The 20,927-nt window shown below is 39.8% G+C and overlaps 1 protein-coding gene across 2 annotated transcripts in view; it reads left to right on the top strand.

The window, feature by feature from the left end:
- The first annotated feature begins 224 nt into the window (after positions 1–224).
- The window catches only part of LOC126979694 (DNA damage-binding protein 1), a 54,259-nt gene continuing 33,556 nt past the window's right edge, over positions 225–20,927 (top strand). The window contains exons 1-11 of one of the 2 annotated variants that reach the window (XM_050829149.1): positions 225–395; positions 645–793; positions 1,703–1,968; positions 2,388–2,487; positions 3,351–3,456; positions 4,007–4,089; positions 11,585–11,738; positions 13,121–13,342; positions 14,374–14,536; positions 15,523–15,631; positions 16,601–16,627. In XM_050829149.1, coding sequence (XP_050685106.1) covers positions 335–395; positions 645–793; positions 1,703–1,968; positions 2,388–2,487; positions 3,351–3,456; positions 4,007–4,089; positions 11,585–11,738; positions 13,121–13,342; positions 14,374–14,536; positions 15,523–15,631; positions 16,601–16,612 — 1,425 coding nt within the window. In that variant the 5' untranslated portion in view covers positions 225–334 and the 3' untranslated portion in view covers positions 16,613–16,627. Of the gene's footprint in view, positions 396–644; positions 794–1,702; positions 1,969–2,387; positions 2,488–3,350; positions 3,457–4,006; positions 4,090–11,584; positions 11,739–13,120; positions 13,343–14,373; positions 14,537–15,522; positions 15,632–16,600; positions 16,628–20,927 lie in introns of those variants that run through there. The other variant, XM_050829148.1, reaches the window with a different exon arrangement.

Genomic DNA, 20,927 nt, shown 5'->3' on the forward strand with positions numbered 1-20,927 from the left:
ATAAGTAATACTTTATATTATCTACTAGGTACTCTCTTAATCCGCATGAAAGACGAACATACATGGTCAAGCAATAAATTATAAAAAAAAGAGTAGTTTTATTTTTAAAATCCTACCCATTGTATCGTTATCACAGAGTACCTACCTGTACTTTTGGACGTTTGGAACATCATTCATCGATCATGTTTGACAAAAGCTGTCAAATTGCAAATGTCAAAGTAGTTGAATGCAACATTTGTTTAAAAATAAATTTTACGTTAATAAATGAGGAGCGTTTTTAATAAAAAAAAATTGAAACTCCGCTAGATATATAATAAAATTGGAAACTGAAGCCATGGCTTACCACTATGTAGTAACAGCTCAAAAACCTACAGCGGTTACAGCATGTATAACAGGTAAAAACATTCATAACACACGCATAGAGGTTATAATATCATCGAGCTTTCATACAGCATTTGTAAACTGCTTCTTCTCAAATATTTCTAATAAGGTGCCTCACATTAATTTATAACATGTTATAAATTACAGTTCCAGTTTTTCTAATCATTTTATGTACAATAATATACTAGTGCGCAGTTGCGATTTGCCGCTTTGCACTTGCTGTGCAAAAGTCATGAATAAATCAAATTTGTTTATTTCATTAGGAAACTTTACTTCACCTACCGATTTAAATTTGCTGGTTGCAAAGGTATCACGGCTAGAAATGTATTTGGTGACTCCTGAGGGCTTGCATCCAATGAAAGAAGTGGGACTATATGGAAGAGTTGCCAAAATGAAACTATTCAGGCCTCCGGTAAGTAAAGTTTCTAATGTTATAAGTGAAAAATATCGGGTAGTAGTAAATAAGTCATGTCCCTCCGTAACAAGGTTTAATTGTGACTGGCAAAGAGAATATAATCACTACATTTTGTGAGTAGCGTCAAGTGTGATCTACAATTCTATACATTATGATATACTACCTTTAAGTACATACATCACAATAGGTAGACTAGTAGTAGTCTATTTCATCATGGTATAACTTACCGTCCACTTAATAATTAACATTAGAATGTGTTCCCCACTATGAAATTCTAATTAAATGTAAGTTTATGTAGATAAAATTTAATGAGCATATCACATGATGTGTCATCATTCAGTCAACTTGATGTATGTGATATAAATAAGTACCCTTTAGACCATAGGTACTTAAATAATTGAAACTGTGTCATTATTGTAAATTGTTGTTTAGATGCTTTCACATATTATGTATACCATTATATGTGAAAGCATCTAAACAACAATTAATATAAAAAAATTAATATAATAAAAGTAGGAGGCTCCTTTGCACAGGATGCCGGCTAGATTATGGGTACCACATCGGCGCCTATTTCTGCTGTGAAGCTGTAATATGTAAGCATTACTGTTTTTCGGTCTGAAAGGCGCCGTAGCTAGTGAAATTACTGGGCAAATGAGACTTAACAACTTATGTCTCAAGGTGACGAACGCAGTTGTAGTGCCGCTCTTTTGGGTCTTTCAAGAATCCTGAGCGGCACTGCATTGTAATGGACAGGGCGTATCAATTACCATCAGCTGAACGTCTGGCTCGTCTCCTCCCTTATTTTCATAAAAAAAAAAATACCATGAATGAGGGAAATCATGTGGCCCTTATAATTTATTATTTTCTTTTCACTATCTATATATTCCATATTATCTTCAATTTCAGTATGAGAGCAAAGATTTAGTGTTTATATTAACGGCACGCTACAATGCTATGATACTAGAGTGGAGAACTGGGCCAGACGGTGAACTAGAAGTGGTAACCAGAGCTCATGGGAATGTATCAGACAGGATTGGCAAACCCTCCGAGAATGGCATATTGACAGTAATTGACCCACAAGCAAGAGTTATAGGCCTGAGGCTTTATGATGGACTCTTCAAGATTATACCTCTTGATAAAGACTCTACTGAATTAAAAGCAGCTACATTAAGGCAAGTACTAAGGAGAATAATAGTTAATATTATATATGTCATCAGTACAGGGTTTGAGAATGTCAGTCATAATTATAACACAGCACAGCAGTCAAGTAATATACTTGTAACTAGGTATCAGAAGTGTCATACACACTATTAGTGATCAACAATAACACAAACTGTAAAGTTACTCCAAGTTTAAAATTACTTCTCCCTATCATGTCTGTTTTAAATTTGGAATAACTTTACATTGCATTTATTAATAACACAGTAAGTACTAGCTGTATCTCTTGTCATCATATCACACTGAATATTCTCTATTACTGAATGACACAATGAATAAAACACCCCTTTATATGTGATGTGTTGGTATGAACCATAAATTACAACATGTTTACAAACACAAGATTTAAATAAGTAATTGTGTTAATTTGTAGGTTGGAAGAGTTAAATGTTTATGATTTGGAATTTTTACATGGTTGTGCCAATCCCACATTAATTTTAATACATCAGGATCTCAATGGAAGGCATATAAAAGTGAGTTTTAAGTATTATTTATATGTCGGTACTAATATTTACTTTATACTTGTATCATGATCCTAACCAATGAGGTACTTACTATACTGTGGGTGTACAGACTGGTCAATAAGTAAGATATCTAATTATTAATTTATTTATTAATTAAAAAAGCACCTCAAAATTTTTGAACAAAATGGCTACACGCCCTATTTTGTCTTAAAAATTTACCTACACATTTAAGTTTACATTTCTGCACCCATTTAGGTCCCAGGTTCGAATCCCGGTAGGTGCAAGCATTTATATGATGAATATTGATGTTTGTTTCCGAGTCATGGATGTTTAAATGTATTTATGTAAGTTTATATGTATTTATGTATGTTTAAGTAAGTATATTGTATTAAATGTATTGTTGTTTTGCAACCCATAACACAGGCTATATTATATGCCTAATTTGGGGCAAGATAATTTGTGTATAAAGTGTGTCAATATTATATTATTATACTATATGTATGTCGGAGAATTAGAATATAAAAGTAATATGGCCTGTATGATTATATTCTACTCTGTGTGTTGGGCTGAACTGATGGCGAATGTCATCTTTCAAAGTGTCTTTGAAGTTGTCACTGTGTACGTCAGTGTCGGTGACATGATTGAAGTTAGTTATTACTGTCCATCAGCAGAGCGCTCATTATGAAGTCGCATTCGTCTTCAAGCTAGCGCCCGCGCCGGTTGTGCGCACTGACTTAAAACAACATGGAGGATACCAACACCGTGATGCCCGATTTAAAATCCAAATAAATCTCCGAGATATATATTTATTATATATTATAGTTTCTATTTATTATATTTACTATTATAAATTATTAACATATGTTTTCCAGACACATGAAATAAATTTGAGAGATAAAGAGTTTATGAAGATACCCTGGAAACAAGACAATGTGGAAACGGAAGCCTCAATACTTATACCAGTTCCTAGTCCTTTAGGTAAGTCCTTTGAGTCAAATTTATTAGAATTCTATTATTTTCATTATATTGTTTATTATTTATTTACAATTTGTACCCATGTCGTATCGTCCCGGAAATACCGCCCAAGGAAGCACATTCCACAGCTTCGTAGTACGAGGAAGAAAGCTCCTTGAAAACCGCACTGTGGAGGACCGCCACACATCCAGATGGTGGCGATGATATCCTAACTTGTGGCGTGTCGTGCGAAGGTGGTGGATAGTGCATGGTGGGCTTGCGTAAGTCGGGGTATTACTATATAGTGAAACCTTGACGCTAATAGAAATGATATTCTTAACCAATAACCAACCTTAGCAATGAAGCAACCACACTCGGCTATTTAATCAATTAATATTAAACAAATGATATTCTATTGTAAAAAAAAGGAGATCTCTCGTCACAACCTTGGCATATATTTTCTAAACGGGGGTAGGTTTTGATGTTCATTAAGTGATTTAAAATCCCATTATGAATAAAAATGTATGAATTTGAATGATCACTCATTTAAACATATTTATTTTATATTGAACAGGTGGTGCTATCGTAATTGGACAAGAATCTATTGTATATCATGATGGGCAGAGTTATGTGGCTGTTGCGCCGCCACAAATAAAGGTTGTATTTTATTTATTTAAATTAAAAACATAATTCATAAGCCTCCTAATGTATTGGTTGCCTTATGTTAATCAAGTATTCTTTCGGCTGTAATGCCACAGAATACATAATAGTACAAATACAGAAGGTTAACTCCGCAAAATCAATTGATAAATAGGGAATCTTCCCTCGATACAATTCAGTGCAATCAGAGCCCTTAGCGATATAATTATATGCGCTTCCTCCTTCCTTTGTATCGCGTAAATCTACTCTTCTGACGATGTTAGAGTTGTCTTCTTTTAAAATTTAAATAATAATTTAATGTTAATATTGAAATACCAGGCACATACCTAAGTATGTGCCTTTTACTCTACTTCGTGAACAAATGTCGTTTCAAATAAACCTAGGCTAGATGTTACTGGTATGTATTATGTGGTGAGTACGCCATCAGATAACTATTTTATTTTTTAATGTCGACATAGGTGGGTAGAATCTTAAGTCCAGTGGTTAGTGACCCTGCCTACGGGGCTAGGTCCCTGGTTCGAATCCCGGTAGGTACAAACATTATGATGAATATGGATGTTTGCTTATAGCGTAGTCATGGATGTTTCTATGTATTTAAGTAAATATCTATATCGTCGTTGTCGTATATATATCGTTGTCTTGCATCTATAATTCAGGCTCTGCCTAGTTTGGGGCAAGATAATTGGTATAAAAGTGTGTCAATATTAAAAAGATTATATAAAAAATAAGAATCCTGAATGCAGTGCCGCATTCTAATCATGTGAACCTCTCGCAATTATCAATCAATTTTCTATTAAATTAGATTGAAGTTGTTTGAAAAGCAATACATTTCAGTATCACTAGTACAATATTACTTAACGTGTTCACGTCTCCTACCGCATTTATCACGGGGACTGTTCCAAAGAGCAGTTTCACCGTATTCCTGCCGCTGCACGCACCCACCTTTGCACGACCCACCACAAATTAGGATATATAATAATATTGACACATTTCTTACACAAATTATCTTGCCCCAAGTTAAGCATATATAGCTTGTGTTATGGGTTACAAGACTGTGCAGCATGCACACTTGACTATTGCTGGAATTGACCTCACTGGGTTGAAGACGAAGAGGGTAGGTAGTTCCCACCCGCCGGAGTAGGTTGTCGCAGGCTTTCTCGCTGCCGCACACGTAGGTCGCCGCAGGGGTAGGTCACCGCAGAGGTCGGTCGCCGCAGGGGCAGGGGTTCCTCGTAGTAATAAAACTGCTGGGTACTTCTTGAGAGTTTCTTTTATTCCTTGTTCCTTGTTTGTTTCTTGTTCTAGTGGTACTGCGGTACTGGATGACTTTTAAAAAAAAAATTCAAATTCCAAATTTCTATATTTGATCTTAAAGTATATATACAAAACTACTTAAATCTACTTATTAAAGCAATTTACAATTAAGCCTTATATATGTAGGTATCAGAAAACTTATTTCTACAACCCTATCTACGTATTGAGGGATAAAACTTTATTATGCTTAAAAAACTAATACATGAGGTTTGTGGGGGGGGGGGGGGGGGAATCCAGGAAACTGGGAAATCCTGGCTATTTGCTATTGATATAACGTAATATTAATCGTAACCTATCACTTAACCTAACTTAAGACTAATGACTAGAACTTAAAACTAACTTAGAAACTAAGGTAAATAAATACATAGATATGTATACATACATATATAATATATAAATATAAGAGGGGTGTGGGGAGGGGGGGGATCTTAGGAAAGGGAAGGAGGGAGAGGGAATAGGAGGCCAGTTTTCGCCGTTATTTAATTCTTATAACTAAACCAATTTACAATATATTGGTTTTACATTTATTCAGACCTAGCTAGAACTCTGTGCGTGAGTGTGTGTGTGTGTATACGCTAGTGTTCTGTGAGCTCTAAGCAGTTGTGATGTGGTAATGCATGTTTATAACGTTTTATGCTGAGGCAGTACTCTGTGAGTGACTTACGACTACAAGTCGACCGGAGGGCGGGGTTTATTCCGTCCTTCGGGACGTCGGCGTAGTGCTCTGTAGAAGCTATGAGATATCTCTTGTATGTGTTGTTCTAGTGTTGGGATGTTTTTCTTTACATGAAGTCGTTTAAGATTTGTACGCGGGTGGGTCCGGTAGATGGTTTTAAGGGATCTATTTTGCACAGTTTCTAGTTTACGATAATTGTTTTGATTTGTGTTAATCCATACCGGACTTGCGTATGTCATGACCGGGCGTATGTAGGACTGGTATAGTAGACGCTTGTTACTAGTTGAGAGAGTGGAATTCCTATAGAAAATGGGTCTCAACAGGCTCAAGGCAGTAAGTGCCTTAGAGCGGGCGTAATTAATATGAGGCGTGAAGGAAATTTTCCGGTCGAGGATAAGTCCTAGGTATTTAGCCTGTGACTGCCATTCCACCGGGTGGTTATTAATATGTGGCTTTAAAGAGATGTTGAGTTTACGGGAAGTTTTGTATGAGAAAAGAACCGCCTCGGTCTTTGTGTCATTGATTTTAAGCTTCCACTTAGAGAAGTAGTTGCTTACACAATGTAGGGCTGTATTCAGGTGGGAGACTATAGATTTGATGTTCTTACTGCTGCACAGATAAGCTGTGTCATCAGCGTACAGGGCGAGGACCGTGTTCGGAGGTTTTGGGATGTCTCTCATATAGAGTAAAAATGCCCTCAGTGAGATGATGGAGCCCTGTGGAGCACCTGCTACTACTGGATGTGTGGGGGATTAACTATTTTTGACTCTAACTCTAAGAAATCTATTCGTAAGGAATGATTTTATTATTCTACAATATTCAAAGGGGACTTGTGCTTCGAATAATTTGTGAACTTAGGCATCATGCCAGACGGTATCGAAGGCTTTCTCAAGGTCGAGTTAAACCATACCAGTCTGGTGTCTCAAGTTAAATTGGTGTGTTATATGTTCGACTACACTCGCCAGTTGGTGAGTAGTCGCGTGTGACCTTCGGAAACCGAATTGTTCCTCAGGTAGGTTTGATTCTATAAGTGAGTTTATTCTGTTATTAATTAAAATTTCTAATATTTTACTTTGTGTGCAAAGTAAACTAATTGGTCTGTAGTTCGCGGGGGAGGTGGGGTCTTTTCCCGGTTTGTGTATCGCGGTGATTACTGCTATTTTCGAGGACGAGGGAAAATAGGTAAGACGGAGGCACGCATTAAATATATTAACTAAGGTGTCTATTGCTTTTGAAGGGAGGTGTTTTAGAAGTATGTTCTGTATGTCGTCGTGCCCGGGGGCTCTTCGCGGTTTACAGGTTTTTAAAATTAATTTGACTTCGCGAGGTACAACTGGCGTAGGTGCGGTCGGTCCGTTTATTTTGTAAAGGTGGTCTAGAGACCGCGACACCTCGCGTTCAGTGTCGGGGTCGCTCAGATCCACGGTGAGTCTATGCTGTCGCTCAAAGTGTGTTCCTAGGGCCTCGGCCTTATCAGCGCCGACCGGGCGGGGCCCGAGGGGGTGCTGAAGCAGGGTAGAGGGGTGTGTACGTTTTTAAGGCGTCTCGCGAACTGCCAGAGGGAATTGTCGCGGGTGTCAAGCGATTCGAGCTTTTTGTTCCATTCGTTGGAAGTGAGAGATTTTATTTTAAAAGATATTTGGTTTTGAAGTGAATTAATAATCGTGTTAAACCGACGCGTATGAAGTCTCTGTGCGTGATGTCGGTATTGGTTTTTTAGTTTGATAAGTCTTGTTATGTCGTGTGGAAGTTTGTTTGTTTGTTTCGGTGTGAACGTCGGGATGTTGGCGTTACGGGCTTTGATTATAGCGTCAGTCAGTGTTTGTATGGCGTTGTCCACTAATTCGGGTCGGTGTAATTTTAAGGAGCCGGGGGAGGGGAGGGCTTCGTTAATATGTTTTTTATAAGTGTCCCATTTAGCATTACCGTATTTAAAGATAGGTCGCGAGATGCGCGGGATGAGGCTATTAATTTCGAAAATAATGGGACAATGGTCCGAGATACGTTTAAAGATATTTATTTCTCATTAAAAACATAATATTGTCACTTACATGAGAACATAAAAATATGATGTAATAATTTAAAGATAACGTCATAAATCAGTGGGTCTGTAACGTTTGTGATATTTTTGGCAAGGGTGAGTTGTAATTTAGCGGCAGAGTGCCTAGGGTTGGAGGGGAGGTGGGTCGCTTTGTCCGGAATTAAAATATTATATTCGTGACCTGCAAAGTGATTAAAAAGACGCGATCCATTGGAATTTGCTCGATTGCAATCCCAGTGTCTATGGCGGGCGTTAAAATCTCCGGAACAGATGACGGTGTTGCCGAGAGAGAGAGCTTTTGCGATGGCTGTCGTGATTCTACTGTCTTGCTTAGGGCAATAAAAGTTAACTATTGTGATGGGTGTCTGTCCGCGGTGAGACTCTAATCTAATTGCAATTATATCGCATATATCATGCTCCACCGGTGGGAGTGAATGATGCGATATATTTGACTTGACAAAAATTGCGACGCCACCTCGGGCGCGGTTGTCTGTCTGTCCGTCACGTCTGTAGCAGGTGTAACCGGGAATTGAAAAACGTCGTGCGGGAACGAGGTGTGTTTCTTGTATGAGTGTAATGTCGATGTTGTGTGTACCTAGGAAATGTATGAGTTCTCTTTTCCTACTCACAATACCGTTTATGTTAAGCGACGCTACTCGTAGAGGACGAGCAGTGCCAGTCGGGGGAGGGGTCGCCGTCTCTTCATCCATGGATGCTCAGGAACTCGAATACTGTGATGATTTGCTCCTCGTAGCTCATGCTACGGCGGAGCAGAGGCTTCAGCTGACCTGCGATTTTAATTAATTTTATAATTTCATGTGTTGACATTTCCTCCGAGTCTGGCTCTTCGGTTGTTTTAAAGGCGGCTGAGTCTGTCTCGACTCTTTTAAAGCCACCTGGCATAGGGCCAGTGGGCCTAAGGCCTGGGAAGATTTGTCTTCCGGACTGGGTGCCCGTGAGGGGCGGCGGTCCGGCAGTGGACCGCGTTGTGGGTGGCTGAAGGCCCTGTGGCTGAAGGCCTGACGGTGACGGGGCGTTCCCTGTCATAACTGAGTTCCACCCGCGGCCGTTCGCCATGTTCGATTTGAACATGCGGGGCTGGGGTGGTGCGCTTTGGCGGGTCTGGAAGCGCTCCTTGACGGCCGCAAGGTAGATGCGGCGTTGGGGGCACTGGCGGTACGAGGCCGCGTGCTCTCCGCCGCAGTTGCAGCACCGGACTGGAGCCTCCTCCTTCCGGTCGCACTCCGCTGTGAGGTGGGCTCCCGTGCACTTGACGCAGCGGGCGGCCCGGTTGCAGTTCCGTTCTGCATGTCCAAAAGTCTGGCACCTGGAACACATGGTGCCGTATTTATTATTTGGTTTGTATTTGTAGATTCGCACCGATTGGTGGCAAATATATTTAATTTTCCTGAAGGCACCGATATCAGTGCTCTTCGGGAGCGTCACTTGGTACCTTGGTACCAGTGCATCGCCCTTGAAGGCGACAACTTTCGTGGGTTTGAACCCCAGTTCTAGGAGTGCACTACCTAGCTCCTCTGCGGAGCTGTAGTACAGCCCTTGGACGACTAGAGATGTGAGCTCTGTCGTCCTTATCCGTGTATGTGTGGAACTGCAAACGTTCCACACCTTTGAGCGCTGCAAGGGCCGATTCTTTATCGGCCTTAGTCTTGCAGGACAGCTGTGCCATATGTGGCTGGATGTTAAAATTAAAATTTTTAATGCCCGCGGCGATAAGCGCCGCTCGGCATCTTTCGAAATCGAAGTTCTCCTTAGAGATAACTATTGGAGTCGGCCTCGCCTGTGAGGGCTTGGCCGTTACCTTGGCTCCCGGTGTCTCCTGTACCGGGAGCGGCTTAAATACGTTGGCCGTCGCCAACGGCTTGGGGCGTCCGTTGTCCGGGCGCGGCTTGGCCGCACGACGCCGCGTCACGGCGATCCAGTCCGGCAGGCCGCCGTGCAGCCGCTGGCCGGACTCCTGCTCCGGCGGCGAGGCCGGGCTGTCCATGTCCATTTCGGCGATCACCTTCGCCGCGGATTGCTCACCGGGGCTAGGGCAGCCCCTCTTCATGTCCTGCGACACAAAGTTCAACACACTAATTAATAAACTGCTTCGAAACCGTTAAAAAGCGCGCCAAAGGGGCGCGTGTAATTAATAAAACTCGGAATTGTAATAATAATTTCAGCAAAAACCAGCGCGCAAACACGTCTCGTCCGTTCAAGCGCAGGTAGCGGAATCTCCCTGGATGACTTTTCTCGGTTCTATGGCGTTTTATAGCAATCTCGCCCGAGCGTCCGGCTCTCTGATTGGCTGCCTCGCCGGGCTTCGAACGATTAACCAATCAGAGAAAGCGTCATCCCCCGCATACCGCACAATGTTTTATTGTTTACGTTATTTATCTATTTACATTTATAAACTATAAATATAATATTTATCTAATTAAACATTATTTACAGTACTAACATAATTATTAGGTGTATATACTAATTAGTAACTGTATCGTACACGGGTATTATTATTATTTCAAGTATTCTATCATTCTATTCCTAGTTTTACTATCTAATAGTGGTTTGAACCTTTATTTAACAATTATATTTACTATATAAACACTATAAAACCTTTAGAGAACAATAAAGTAATTTCTATCGCTGTAGAAAGTAATATTAACAATTATTTATTATTCTAATGGTTAGTATGCAGCAACAATTAAGAACTGTAATTCATACAATAAAAACAGGAATCTATATAAAACAATTGAAATCATAAGATTATGTTAAAATTAACAACTAATGATAATAATAATAGCTACAATACTGAAAACGTGAGCGGACATACTACTTGGGCTCAAGTACGGGTGGATATCGTTAGTATCCAGCCAATACGGAGCTTACTTTTCAATTACGATATGTGATGTTGACTCACGCGCTCGAAAGTAAATATGATTATTATATTGACGAGACGTTGTTCTGCACAAAGACAATGATATATTTAATACAATATACTTAAACATACATAAATACATTTAAACATCCATGACTCGGAAACAAACATCCATATTCATCATATGAATGCTTACACCTACCGGGATTCGAACCCGGGACCTCTAGCTTAGTAGATAGGATCTGGATGTGTGGCGGTTCTCCATAATGCGGTTTTCAAGGAACTTTCTTCCACGTACGTCAAAGCAGTGGAATGAGCTTCCTTTTGTGATGTTTCCGGAACGATACGACATGGGTAAACAAAGCGCGTAGACCTTCCTTAAAGGCCAGCAACGTTCCTGTGATTCCTCTGGTGTTTGCGAGAGAATGTGGGCGGCGGTGATCACTTAACAATAGTTGACCCGTACGCTCGTTTGTCCTCTTTTTCCATAAAATAAAATCAATACGTTAATATCTTAATGAAGGGTACCAAGCTACAAAGCAACACTGCTGTTTCTTGATGTTATAATGTGTATACATTCCAGCTCACTCCAATAAACTGCTACTGCCGAGTTGACACTAAAGGCCTCCGGTACTTACTTGGTGACATATCAGGCAGACTCTTCATGTTGCTGCTAGAATTACATGAAAGAGTTGATGACGTCCAGGCTGTAAAGGATCTGAAGGTGGAACTGTTGGGTAAGATGTTTTCTTATAACATAGATTGGTAGAAGAAATGTGACATATTCTGCACTATAAATTGCATAATTATTATATATTATGTAGAATTTATTATAATGTATGGTGAGATGTATAATTGTTCCTGCTAATTCATTTCAGCAATAACCTTTGGAAATAATAAACAATTGTGTTGTTACGATTCTAATTAGCTCTTATCCATCAATACCAAGCATCTACGATATGTTTGAAAGAAGTAGAGCTTGCAAGAAGAATAAACATAACAAATAAGGACCTGCATCTGATTTATAAAGTATATTCAAAGTTAACGCGTTTTAAATATCGAATGTTTCATAAAAATAAATAAAAAACTGTATAAATAAAAATTATCGTGGATGCATTGTGTATCGCCTCATATATGTTTTCTACCGCATTCATCAAAGGGAGTGTTTCGAACACCATATCGACTTGATTTCTTCAGCCGAATTTCATGTTCGTTCCACACGACACAGTCTATAAGTCAAGCAACAGTCGTCTGACGAACCGGCCAAACAGGGCATTCCTGTGGGGTGTGAGGGGTGAGATGCGGGTAGACCAGGGATGGGAGCTGTGAGAGACACCGTGTGTACAACTCGTCATCCCGCATATGATTTTGTGTATTATACTTCATCACTTAGAAACAGAATTGATGTCGATTTTTACTCCTATTACTGGAAACACCATTTGGGCTAGCAACAAAAAGTTTCAGCATTTGAGCCTGAATTTAAGACCAAGCCATGTGCATATAGCTTTTTTGTTAAAATTATTTAAGGATTTGTGACAATCCTATAAGCTGGAGTACGCCGTGCGTTGTCGACGGCTCACTGTTAGCTTTCTGTACACTATGATATGGATGTATAGAACCTCCAAAGTGCCCTTTTCTGGGAACTTCCACAAAGATTGTAATGAACATCCTTGCGCGGTGTTTCCATTTCATTTTTTTTTGTTGCGTAACAGCAGATAATGGAGCAGATGGTAAACCTATATTAGATCTGCTGAATAACAATCATAGCAATTCACAAAACGATCGCATCACAGAGATTATGATAATGATGTAATACTATTTATTTCTGACATGTACTGGGAAAAACAAATTTTTAACTGGCCCACGGTCTGATGTCGTCTGTGCCTCTGGTCTGCTGCCCTCATCCAAAGTATTCCGGCAATCTTAATTCGATCTCGCAGGGATACTCCGAGCATAGCCCTCTCCATTGCCCTCTGAGTGACCATGAGCTTTCTCATCAGGCCCATATACTTAGCGACCACCTCTGCGTACAGTAAGTCATCGCTGGCAACATGCCGATTGAAAGCCTTCGTCTTCAGACACCGTGGTGGAGAACTATATATAATGAGACTGTTTTCAGGGGAAATCCCGATACCCGAATGTATGACATACCTGGACAACGGTGTGGTGTTCATTGGCTCGAGGTTGGGTGACTCCGCCCTGGTGCGGCTGTCGGCGGCGCGAGACGAGGCCGCGCACTACGTAAAGGTGATGGAGAGCTTCACCAGCCTCGCGCCCATCGTCGACATGTGCGTCGTGGACCTGGAGCGGCAAGGGCAGAACCAGCTCATCACGTGCTGTGGTGAGTCAAAACTCTATGCAAGAGATCGATTCCTGCTACGTAAAACAGATGACACCTCCGTCTACTGTACGTTTTAGGGTATAGGTTGGCAGCCGCGCGAACCCATATTTGACCCGAAATGACATTCATTTGCCGCGCCAGCCAATATGTTCATATAATTTAGTACAAAGCAACTAAACGGGCGGTCCAAGTTGATTAGCCCGCGGCGGTTAGACAGACCACTCTTGTAAACAAAATTAGCAATAACTGTAAGATTTCTGCCAACTGAACACTCCTATTCTAGCCTGCAATACCTTCTAGCATCAAAATAGTCAATTTCACCGACAATTGTCAAATGTTACGTATTCGCCACTCGAACCAATTCACCAAAACTTCAAATGTACCCACTGCGTGCGAGCTTACGACTGAAGTTTCTTTGATGCGGTCTCAAAAACCGACAGCGAGTGGTTCGGCCTGCGGCAATGCTCGGCGCTCGTGTCGGCGACCTGTGTACATACCGCGCGGCCGTTACTTTAATTTAAATTGTATTATAAGTCACCTCCATAATGACGGCAACATTTCATCTACATCTAATGTATAAATATTTATGTTGATTTGTTCCTGTTATTGTTATTGTTTGGCAAAGGTTATGAAGGAGCATGGTCAAAGTCAAAAATCTATCCAAGATTAACAAAAGTGTTATTTATGACAATAAGAGACGAGACGAACAGGACGTTCAGCTGATGGTATTTGATAAGCCCTGCCCATCATAATGCAGTACCGCTCAGGATTCTTGTAAAACTGAATAAAAATATTCTGAGCGGCATTCGTCACCTTGAGACATGATTAAGATGATAAGTCTCATTTGCCTAGTAATTTCACTAGCTACGGCGCCCTTCAGACCGAAACATAATAATGCTTAAACATTACTGTTTCACGGCAGAAATAAGCCCTGATGTGATCAGATCCTCCTACTGGATAAAATGATGTGTAGGTAAATGTTCAATCATAAGTTTACATTGTATAGCTGTAATATAAATGTTTGTTTGCAGGCGCATACAAAATGGGTTCGCTCCGCATAATACGAAATGGTATCGGCATCCAAGAACAAGCCAGCATAGACCTCGCTGGTATCAAAGGCATGTGGGCCCTTACCTTGGAGAGCAATTCTACCTTCCATGACACACTGGTGCTAGCCTTTGTGGGGCAGAGCAGGTGAGTGGTCACTCATCATAGTATATTAGCGGCATCAACCTAAACCACGACTTTCTCCCCGGGAGTTTAGCAGAGATTACAGATTTAAGCTTGCTACGGATTTCATGTACACACACACATATACACACGCTTTTTTCCCATCAGTGTAAGCAGAGACAGCAGAATGCCACTCGCTTCTATCCTACAAATGCTCGCCGGTTCCGAGTGTTTCGGAGCTTTCCTTTTTTCCTAACGTCCCCAATTTGGTCCTACGAGGTCTCCCGCGACCGTCTTGCCCACATACACTGGCCATATATATTTGATAAGTCATTCTTTCCTCACTCATTCGCTCCACGTGTCCAAACCATTTCATCATTCCTTTCTCAGTGCTTTTCACAACATTTTCTTTCAGAGCACAGCGCGCTCGTATTACCGCATTCGGAATTCTATGAATCTTAACCCACACTTACTACATAGATATACATCCCAGATTTTTACCATTCTCTTCAACCCTTTTATTTAAGCTCACTTATTCTTGTAGGTTGTGTCCTGGTCCTTTTCGCTACTTTCACGATCATATAGGTAACACTTCAAAGGCCAGCAACGCATCTCTTCATCTCTGGTACGGCACATATCGATCCACTTTCCACTATCTGAGACAATATTGAAATTGATTTATTTACTAGTAACATAAAAAGAACTAGATGTGCACTTAGTAAATATTATATGTTGGCGCTAGATTAAACTTTATTTATAAACTTAATTGTAAAACTTTTAAAAAATTTTGTTAGATATAATTTTATATCGTTAGAAATAATTTTTGTTTTTCCATATGTGATAGCTTTTAATTGGCCTTATGTTTTAACTGTATTGTGGTTGTGGTTGTAAGCTTCCTGAAAACGGCTGAAAAAGAGTAAAAGGACCGCTGTGGTACCCACTTAGCCATCATCATATGCAAAGGAGCTCCCTAAAACTGGTGAATGTTGAATGTTTGATATTTTTTACAGAGTATTGACACTCAGCGGTGAGGAAGTAGAGGAGACAGATATCAAAGGATTTGTTTCGGACAAGCAGACTTTCTTCACAGGCAATGTTTGTCATGATCAGATTATACAGGTTAGTTTAAGTATATGTTTACCTATTTTAAATTTACATCTTATTTGATTAACTGAACATTTAAATAATATGCTAATTTAATTTCAACGTTTTTACAACGCAAAACTGGGCAAACGTAGTGGCGATGAGTTGAGAGTAGCACAGTTTGGTTATGGAAATCGGAATGTCCGAGGCTAGTAAAAAGCTTCTTTCTTAGTTGCTGCCTGTGATAAGAGGTGTCCCACAGGTATCTCTGCTAAGTCCAATAATTTTCACAACTTTTACTGCTGACCTCAAATATATAAAAACATCTAAGTAAGCCCTTGGAATAAAATACCAAATTAAATATATAATTAACTGCAACGATAAAGTAAAAATAAATGATGTACCAGTAGAGTATGTATAGACTGCACGTTATTTGGACCTGGTAATAGGCATTGAGCAAAAATGTATGGAACATGTTAAAAAAAAATTAGAACTGCTTTCTATATACTAAAACGATTTTATAAAATAAGGCCATACCTAAAATAGGAACTACGTACTTCATTGACTGAGTCACTTGTCCTTTCCCACTTCAACCACTGCAGTACAACATATGGTCCCAGACTTAGGTATAAATTGGAGAGAGCTCACAGTGCTCGCACGGGTACAAAATGCATGTAATCAAAAACCTGGAAAACTTTCAAAACGAATTGCAAAACCGCTTTGAATGCCTCGATGACTTAGTTGAATTTAGTGACAAAGTCGTGGCAACTGTTCAAACGGCATGGTCTAAGTTCTTCAAGGCCAGCCGAATCTTCAAATTGATGGATGTATGACGCCAACTTACCCTTCAGTTCCCGGACGATGCTTCCCAGATCTCCAAGTCATTGACTCGTGATTTACGCCGTTGACGGCAGGGTAGTTAATCTGAACCCGAGCTTTTGAGGGAAGTCGAGAAGTTATGGCCCTAAAACAGCTTAAAAATACAAGGTGATGATGTGATTACAGCCGAGCTGCTGAGAGCTGGTGATACTCCTGTACTTAAGATCCTCCAGAAGCTATTCAATTCCGTCATCCTCGAGGGCAAAACGCCGCAAGCATGGCACAGAAGTATAGTGGTGCTGTTCTTCAAAAAAGGCGATATAATGATTTTGAATAACTTAGGCCTATATTACTTCTGAGCCATATATATAAGCTGTTTTCTAGGGTTATCACGAAGGCTTTTAGCACCATAGACCACATACATACGCAGCGGCATGTTATACAGAAGACGGAGGAGTATAACCAGCCACTATACTTGGAGTTCGTGGACTATGAGAAAGTCTTTGATTCGATCAAGACCAGGGTGGTGCTTCAGTCTCTGCAGAAGTGCCACATTAATCATCGATTTAAGTATATAACTTTAAGTATGTTACAGGTAGCGATATAATAAAAATCTTCAAATAAATAAATCTAAAAAATACAAAAGGCCTATGAGGCCATTTGACAAATATTGTAAAATACATACTTGACATTATAGCACCTGAATTAGCAATAATATTTAATGAATGCACAGATAAGGGTGTGTTCCCTGACCTCATGAACTCATGAAAAACCCAATTTGTCGTATCACCGCTCTTCGATAACACTTCCCTTAAAGCCTCGCCTAGTATCGGAATACTGGGTCTCGAAATCTCGAGCGATTGCCAATTCCGTGGCCATCTGGAGGGCAAAGCCAAATTGGCTTCGAAGAAGCTGGCCGTCATCAATAGAGCACGGCAATACTTCAAGCCGGCCCATTCTAGCGCTCTACAAAGCGCAGGTCCGGCCACACATGGAGTATTGCTGTCATCTCTGGTCTGGCGCACCCCAGTATCAGCTCCATCCATTTGACCGCGTGCAACGCAGAGCAGCTCGAATTGTCGGGGACCCAGTGCTCTGCGAACGGCTGGATCACTTGGCGTTGCGTAGAGACGTCGCTTCATTGTGTGTCTTCTACCGCATTTATCACGGGGAGTGTTCCGAAGAGCTGTTCAACCTGATTCCTGCCGCCAAATTCCACCTTCGCACGACACGCCACAAATTAGGATATCATCCTCACCATCTGGATGTGTGGCGGTCCTCCACAGTGCGGTTTTCAAGGACCTTTCTTCCACGTACTACAAAGTTGAGGAATGAGCTTCCTTTTGCGGTGTTTCCGGGACGATACGACATGGGTACCTTCAAAAAAAGCGCGTACACCTTCCTTAAAGGCCGGCAACGCTCTTGTGATTCCTCTGGCGTTGCAAGAGAATGTGGGCGGCGGTGATCACTTAACACCAGGTGACCCGTACGCTCGCTTGTCCTCCTATTCCATAAAAAAAATGAAATACAGCAAAGTTATACCTTTGTTTAAATCGGGCAGTTCTTTTGACCCTGCTAATTGACGGGCTTATTTCAGTGCTGCCTGTTTTTAGTAAAATTCTTGAAAAACTTTTGCTTCAACAACAGATGCATTTTTGTAAATTAATGAACAAAAATCAATTTGGTTTCACTAGGGGCTTATCAACAATTAATGCGGGTACTAGACTCATTGAGCACATCTTTGACGCCTGGGAAGATTTACAGGATGCATCGAGCATTTTTTGTGATTTGTCCAAAGCATTTGACTACGTCCACCATGAAACTTTTCTCCTAAAACAAAAGCATTATGGAGTGAAAGATAGACCCCTAAATCTGTTAAAATCATATTTAAGCGAAAGAGTTCAGATAGTCGGATGTCAGTTACATGCAAACGGTCTTCGGGTAAACCTGTGGGAATAGATGTTCCACAGGGTTCTATTTTCGGCTCTTTCTTGTTTCTTATATATATTAACGATCTACCGTTTATGGTAAATGATAGCCATGAGATTGTATTGTTTGCTGATGATACTTCACTTAATTTTAAAGTGAAGCGACGTGATGATTAAGCGTTAATGACGAGGTAAACAATGCACTCTCAAAGATAGTGCGTTGGTTTGAGACCAATAATCTGCACTTAAACAGTAAAAAAAAACAAAGTGTTTATTTACGGTTCATTACACCAAACACAGCGGAGGCACCAACCAACGTACTTATAAATGACCAGAGATTGGAACTTTTGGGTATCACGTTAGATTAAAAGCTTCATTGGGGTCCACATATTGCCCAATTAGCAGATAGACTCAGCTCTGCGGCATATGCCGTTAGAAAGATTCTCTGAGTACACGAATTTTGCGACCGCTCGATTAGTGTACTTCAGTTATTTTCACAGCATCATGACGTACGGTATTTTGTGTGGGGTCATGCTGCTGACATTGATATAGTGTTTGCTCTGCAAAAGAAAGCTGTTCGTGCTATACAGTGTGTTTTTTTTAAGTGGGACAGTATGGGGAAATCCTAAAGTATAAGAGATACAGGGAAACTGTCTTAGGAAACATTGGGTACTTTTTTGTGAAAAAAAAATGGTATAGTCAAAATTTTGGTCAAGTGTGAGTTGTCCCTAAAAATGATTAATTTTGATGAAATTTTTTTTGACGCACATCTACTCAGTTTCATGAGGGGATCATTTTATTGTATGGGAAGAAAAAAATCAGGACAACAGAAGTTAGTCAAATTTAAGAAAATCGTTTTCATTATTACAACCCGTGTAAATTGCCTACCACTGCCCACTGCAAGGTTTTTATTTAAAAAAATATTGCCTATTCCAGTTTTACATTTGAATTTGGAACACCTTATTTGGTTTAAAAAGGATTAAATTACTTTAAGGTATTCTTACGCGAGCACGTATTTACGTAAGGCTTACCTTACAAATCTAATTAAAAAAGAAAACAAATTTTAAATTTGGAACTTCTTGAAACAAACAGTATTTTACTTGATATTTCATTGTTTAAAGTTAACATTATGTTAAGTTTTCGTCATGGAATTATCAAAGTCGCATAAAGTAAATTTAATTGTAGCGTATTTTGTAAATTATCGTAGCTCTCTGAATGCGTTACAGTGGTATCGGGAACGTTATCCGGACCGCGATCAACCGAACCGCAAAATTTTTGACAAACTGGTGAAAAATTTAAGAAAGGGAGGCTGTTTTACACTAAAACGGAAAAGACGAGCCACAGTAATAAATGAATTTACAACTATCGCAATCTTAGGATATTTTGAAGCCTACCCAAGCCTAAGCCTAAGCCTCATTGAGGGAAGCTGCTAACAATATCGGTGTGCATAGATCTACAGTACGAAAGGTATTGAAGGCTTACAAGTACAAGTGTAACATACAGGGTCATCTTGTACAAGCATTGCTTCCAGGAGATACTGACCGGAGATTAGCATTTTGCCAAAGGTTTGTAGCATGCTCGATTAGAAACCCGTCTTTTCCAAGCCGGATTATTTGGACAGATGAATGCAATTTTTCAAACAATGGCATGTACAATAGAAAAAATAATCATTTTTGGGCACGTACAAACCCCTTCCGAACTACGTCAACCCATAACCTGGTCCGCTTTTCCTTTAATTGTTGGTGTGCAATATTAGATAATAAAATCTTTGCCATTAAAATTTACCATGGAACATTGAATAGTCAAAAATATCAGGAAATATTAATGGCTGTGGATTTAGTAGATATGGCAATTCAATTAAATAATTTGAATAATATCATCTACCAACAATACGGCGCCCCTGCCCACAATAGTATCGCTACTAAACAGTTTTTAAATGAACATTTTCTTGATCGCTGGATGGGCTCAAATGGCCTATTACTATTAAATCGCCACCACGTTCACCCGATTCAACACCTTTGGATTTTTTCATTTGGGGGTACCTTAAAGGTCGAATTTATGCAGATACTTACAACTCGGTACAAGATTTAAAAGACGCAGTGCATTATCATTTGAACAACATACATCACAACGCCTTGTCTAAAGCTACCATACTACCTGTTTACCTAACTTCTGCTGTCCCGATTTTTTTCTTCCCATACAATAAAATGATCCCCTCATGAAACTGAGTAGATGTGCGTCAAAAAAAAATTTCATCAAAATTTATCATTTTTAGGGACAACTCACACTTGATCAAAATTTTGACTATACCAATTTTTTTTTTCACAAAAAAGTACCTAATGTTTCCTAAGACAGTTTCCCTGTATCTCTTATACTTTAGGATTTCCCCATACTGTCCCACTTAAAAAAAACACACTGTATATCAGCTCGGTTATAAACAGTCTCTCAAAGAAAAATTTAATGAAATAAATATTATGGCTGTTCATTGTCAGAACATTTATGAAAATTTTAAATACGTTCACAAAAATCGTCACCTTTTTGCTCTTAATAGTGATTTTCATTATTATAACACTAGAAATAAGGGA

Source organism: Leptidea sinapis, chromosome 4 (assembly GCF_905404315.1).
Source record: "Leptidea sinapis chromosome 4, ilLepSina1.1, whole genome shotgun sequence".
Classification (NCBI taxonomy): domain Eukaryota; kingdom Metazoa; phylum Arthropoda; class Insecta; order Lepidoptera; family Pieridae; genus Leptidea; species Leptidea sinapis.